The 5,000-nt window shown below is 47.4% G+C and overlaps 1 protein-coding gene across 1 annotated transcript in view; it reads left to right on the forward strand.

Annotated features, from left to right (window-relative positions):
• The window catches only part of xkr6b (XK, Kell blood group complex subunit-related family, member 6b), a 46,024-nt gene that overhangs the window by 676 nt on the left and 40,348 nt on the right, over window positions 1-5,000 (forward strand). Inside the window, exon 1 of the mRNA XM_030344470.1 lies at window positions 1-167. This exon is cut by the window's left edge and continues 676 nt beyond it. Within this exon, the coding sequence (XP_030200330.1) occupies window positions 1-167 (167 nt within the window). The remainder of the gene's footprint in view (window positions 168-5,000) is intronic.

Raw genomic sequence — 5,000 nt, forward strand, 5'->3', positions numbered from 1 at the left:
CTGAGCTTCAGGTGGTTCGTGCAGGATTACACGGGCGGGGGACTGGGCTCCGTGGAGGGGCTGAGCCGGCGGGCCACGGCAAGTCTCCAGAGGGACCGCTGCTGCCTTCTCTCCGTCTGGGTCTGGCAGAGCTTCATCCACATCTTTCAGATGGGACAAGTGTGGAGGTAAGCCCGTACGCACCCACCGCGATGAGTTGGTGAAACCCGGTGTTGAAAAGAACAACAAGAGATGACAGCGCCCCGAGCGATGTCATTGCAGCTCCACCATCTTCATGCACATTAACTTCTCTCTCTCTCTCTCTCTCTCTCTCTCTCTCTCTCTCTCTCTCTCTCTCTCTCTCTCTCTCTCTCTCTCTCTCTCTCTCTCTCTCTCTCTCTCTCTCTCTCTCTCTCTCTCTCTCTCTCTCTCTCTCTCTCTCTCGTTCGTCACCTGGTATAACCTTCTCTTCAGAGGGGAAAAACAACACGTCATGCCACTTTCTGTGCCCCCCCCCACACACACACACACAATCGTATATTCCTAAAACCACTGTGCATTTCCAAAGCATCAGTTGCAGTCTTCGGCATGTCTGTGAGTGTGTTGGTCGAAGGAAGACAATGCAACAGCTGTTCAATTGCACCGCTGCAATTATTTCATAACAGTGCGCCATTGCGCAAATATAATGAAATGGTGGAAGATAGATCTATCTGGTGTGTGTGTTTATGTGAAACAGAAAACAAAAAAGAAGGGGGGGGGTGGTGGTGCGTGGAGAGAGAGAGAGAGAGAGAGAGAGAGAGAGAGAGAGAGAGAGAGAGAGAGAGAGAGAGAGAGAGAGAGAGAGAGAGAGAGAGAGAGAGAGAGAGAGAGAGAGAGAGAGAGAGGACGCAGGTGACACGTTCACAGGGCATGCGAGGATTCGGACGCGACAGTTCGCCCTCCCCTCCATCCCTCCCTCCCTCCCTCCTTTCCCCCACCCTCCCTCCCTCCCTCCCGCCCTCGTCGATACTCCACACTCTGCAACTGCAGGCCAGACCAGCATCTGTTTTTCACGGTTCGAGCGTCTGAAAAACGAGCCCCCCACTCCCCCCAACACACACACACGCACGCACGCACACGTACGCACGCACACGCACGCACGCACGCACGCACGCACACACACACACACACACACACACACACACACACACACACACACACACACACACACACACACACACACACACACACACACACACAGACATGATGTCATCAGCAATTGACGTCCTAAGCTTTAAGAACGGCTGGCTTGATGATGGTGAGACGCACAGTCTATGTCCGCACGGCTGCACATGAAACACTGCGCGAGCCAATTTGTGTCTGCTGTCTGACATGACAGTGGAGATGTAACCCTGCTTCCTCTCGTGGCTGCATGCACGCTGTTCACACCAGACGCAGTTTCTCATGTCAACCAATCAAACGCGGCCGTCGTGCAATCAAAATGTTGACACAAACATTTCAAACGGGACTTTGCCTCCAAAACACCATTGATTGGATAGAAATCCAGGGGTGGAGGGCTTTCGGTTTCCTTTCTTTTGTTTCCAAATCATGTGGAGAGTGAGAGATCCGCCACCTCTAGCTGGCATTACCTTCTCACAAAGTCATTCAAATCGATTGTTTTACAGCTGTCTTATGCAGTCCAAGCAGTTCAGGAAGCACAAACGTTGTATGCCCACAAATGCACAATTATTCTTATTCTTCTCCTTTTCTATTGTTAATTGCCGATTATTAGCATATTATTATTATTATTATGTTCTATTCTTACAGAAACAAGATGCAGTTTTCCACAGGGCTAGCCCTATTCTGCCTCACTAAGTGCTTTCTGGTGCATCATCCATTTCCTTGAATGTCCGAGTCCATTCCGAGTGCCTTTATGGGATTTGTTTATTCCGTGTACCTGTAGGCTGTCATGTTGACGGGCTGCAGTCATCTCAGTTTATTATAAAGTATATTTACTCCTGTACAGCTCCATCGATTTTTCACTTGTAAATGCCTCCGTATTAAAGGTCCCCTATTTTACAAGCCAACCAAGGGGAACATACCCACTGGTTGGCTGGTCTGATCTGTCCATCACACATGTGGGTGGAGCCTCCCCCCTGTGTGATGTCACTGGAGGATAGGTTTTGAAATGGCATGTACTGGTGATCAGTATCACACCTGGTTGTCAAATATGGTGGCCCCGTTAAGTGACCTGAGATCTAGCCATGGAATAAAATAGAAAGATTCTCTTTATTCAGCAAGGGACCATCTTGGTTCTAAAATGTAGCAGCCTGGGGTAGCTGAATGTGGAAATGAACTTACCCCCGCCCCCCTCCGTATGCAGAGGCTCAGTTCAGCCAGCAAGGCGACCAGGCGGTTTTGGAGGACATTCATTAACAAGCCTAGAAATATTTTTTCTTCTCAAAAACGTAGGGCCTGCAGCCTCGGAGTGGACACGACGATAATTAGCCTTATTCACCTAGCGGCTATCTTGGTTACATCTTGTATAGCTGGGTTGGAGAACTGAATGCAGCCCTGAGCTAGTAGTTAGAACCGAGGTGGCCGCTAGCTCCATAAGTTCCAATAGCCTATGCAAGAGATCATCTGGCCAAGAGTGAGGGTATATGATATGATTGCATTGGTGTAGTAAGCTGTCATTTATTCATTGGGATATCCTATCTCCAAATGTACTACACGTTGGGTTAATTGTGTGAATGGTGTAAATTTGTGCACTGCTAGATATGATCATTGTTACAAAATACAAAGTCAAGTTTATTTAAACAGGCTTTGATCCTAATTGCTGTCTGGAGTGGCTTAACACACACCAGTTCAGATGGGAGGCGATGGCACCAATGCCATGTCCCTTTAAGTGAAAAAATAAGGATTGTGCTGAACGAAATCAACATTTAGAAGTGAAGTATAACAGAAAGCTCCTGATTGGATGGTTAAAAAATGCACTCCAGACATAATGCAACTTAAAGGGGACATATTATGAAGACAACACCTTTCCTGGGATTTGGGGTGTTGTTTTGGGTCTCTGGTGCTCCCGCACATACAAACTTTGAAGAAAGTCTGTGCATGATTTTTGAGAGAGATATATACCCCGCCTACAGTTACCAAACGAGCGAGTCAGTTTTGGCGCCCCCTCCTACATAAGAAGGGGGCACAGTTGAATATTACCTCCCACTTCCCCACTCCCCTCCAATCAGAGCATAGCTACGATTTTGTGGACCAGCAGACGAGCAGCTCCGGCGGGGGGAACTTGGCTGCAGACCGGCAGTTTAGCTCCAAGAGTACAATCCCTTTCTTTGGGATGCGGTGCAGTCCGGCAGCTCCGGTGGTGTACTCCGGGAGCTGAACTGCTGCCGAAGCTTTCCTGCTGCACCGGCGGGTGTACTCCGCTGTTTGCTGGAAATTCTTCCTAAAATTTCCAGCAAACAGCTTCAAAAACATGTTTTCTGGAACTCAAATACTATGTTTACCCGTTGGGAAAACACCATTATATGTCTCCTTTAAAATCACCAGGTTTGGTTTGAAAGAAACAAAACAAGGCAAAGTGTAATTCAAGTAATTCTAGCCATTAGTGTGTAATGCTGTTGGAGCCAAATTGGTCAGCATGATCGGATATGGTTGAGGTCCAAAAGTAGACGTATAATTACAGAGCCTAGTGTGCAGCAATCTAGAAATATGGAATGTCTAAAGCCTTTTTATTAATGAAACACTTTGAATACACAAGTCTTTACTCCCTTTTTTTTTATTAAATTAGGCATGTTTGAAAGACCAGGCAGACTATTTGTTGTGCACTTAGCTTCGCTTAACTTGAGTGGCACCAGACTGGGCAGAACTCCATTCCCCCCCTCATTTTGGTTTCTCCTGAAATCCTCATGAAATCAATTTATTTTCTAGCTGTTTTACACTGTGTCATTGCTGTTGTCTTCTTCTTGAGCTCAGAGTTTTCATCGATGTACGTATATGCGCCGCACACACCCACCCTAACCTGGAGACACACACACACACACACACACACACACACACACACACACACACACACACACACACACACACACACACACACACACACACACACACACGTACATGCACAAAGTCATTCACTCACACATGCACTAACACACGCACACACACACACACACACACACACACACACACACACACACACACACACACACACACACACACACACACACACACACACACACACACACACACAAACACACACACACACACACTTTGTCACACACAGCCACATCCAGTCATGTACATCAAGGTCTGTGAGCAGCGAAGATAGACTATTTCATTTCGCCAGCGCAACAGTGAGCGTGGGAGCGAGCAGGAACCACTTAATCAGCCCACAAGAAAGTTAGAAAAGCCCTTCAAAACTCAGACCCAACGCCAGAGGGGGGAAAGGGAAGCGTGCTCATTTCACATTCCCTGGCTCTCTGTTCAGGTAGTTTCTTTTCCGTCATGGCTTTCTGTTATGCATGACATTTTACATCCAGCAGGCCCCAGACACTTATTGAGGCAGAATTAAGAAAAGGTTTCAGGCTTAACTGTAATTAAGAGCTTTCTCCAGCACGGGAATCTGCAATTACACATGTGGTAGCGATGATGTTAATCTGAAATCCAAATAAAACACTCACATAAGCTTTGCTATGCTCTTGTTAGCTCCATTGTGATTGACCGGTCGGGTTCTCCGGGAGCTGTCCAGTGCTGAAACCACAGCATGGGCTAACGTGGGTCTGCTGTTCTAGTGTCTTTCAGTGTGACTCACTGCAACCTTGAAACCTTGCAAAAATGAAGACATTGCTAAATCCCTACAGGAACGTTTATTTTTTTCTTGTTGCTTGCTGGCTGTGTGTGTACACCCTGCTGTATGTAGGTGGGAGCTCCCTGCCCTGCCCAAGGACGTTTTCAGAAGGACACCCACACACACACACACGCACACACACACACGCACACACACACACACACACACACACACACAC

The sequence above is a fragment of the Gadus morhua genome, chromosome 21 (genome assembly GCF_902167405.1).
Source record: "Gadus morhua chromosome 21, gadMor3.0, whole genome shotgun sequence".
NCBI classification, from domain to species: Eukaryota; Metazoa; Chordata; class Actinopteri; order Gadiformes; family Gadidae; genus Gadus; species Gadus morhua.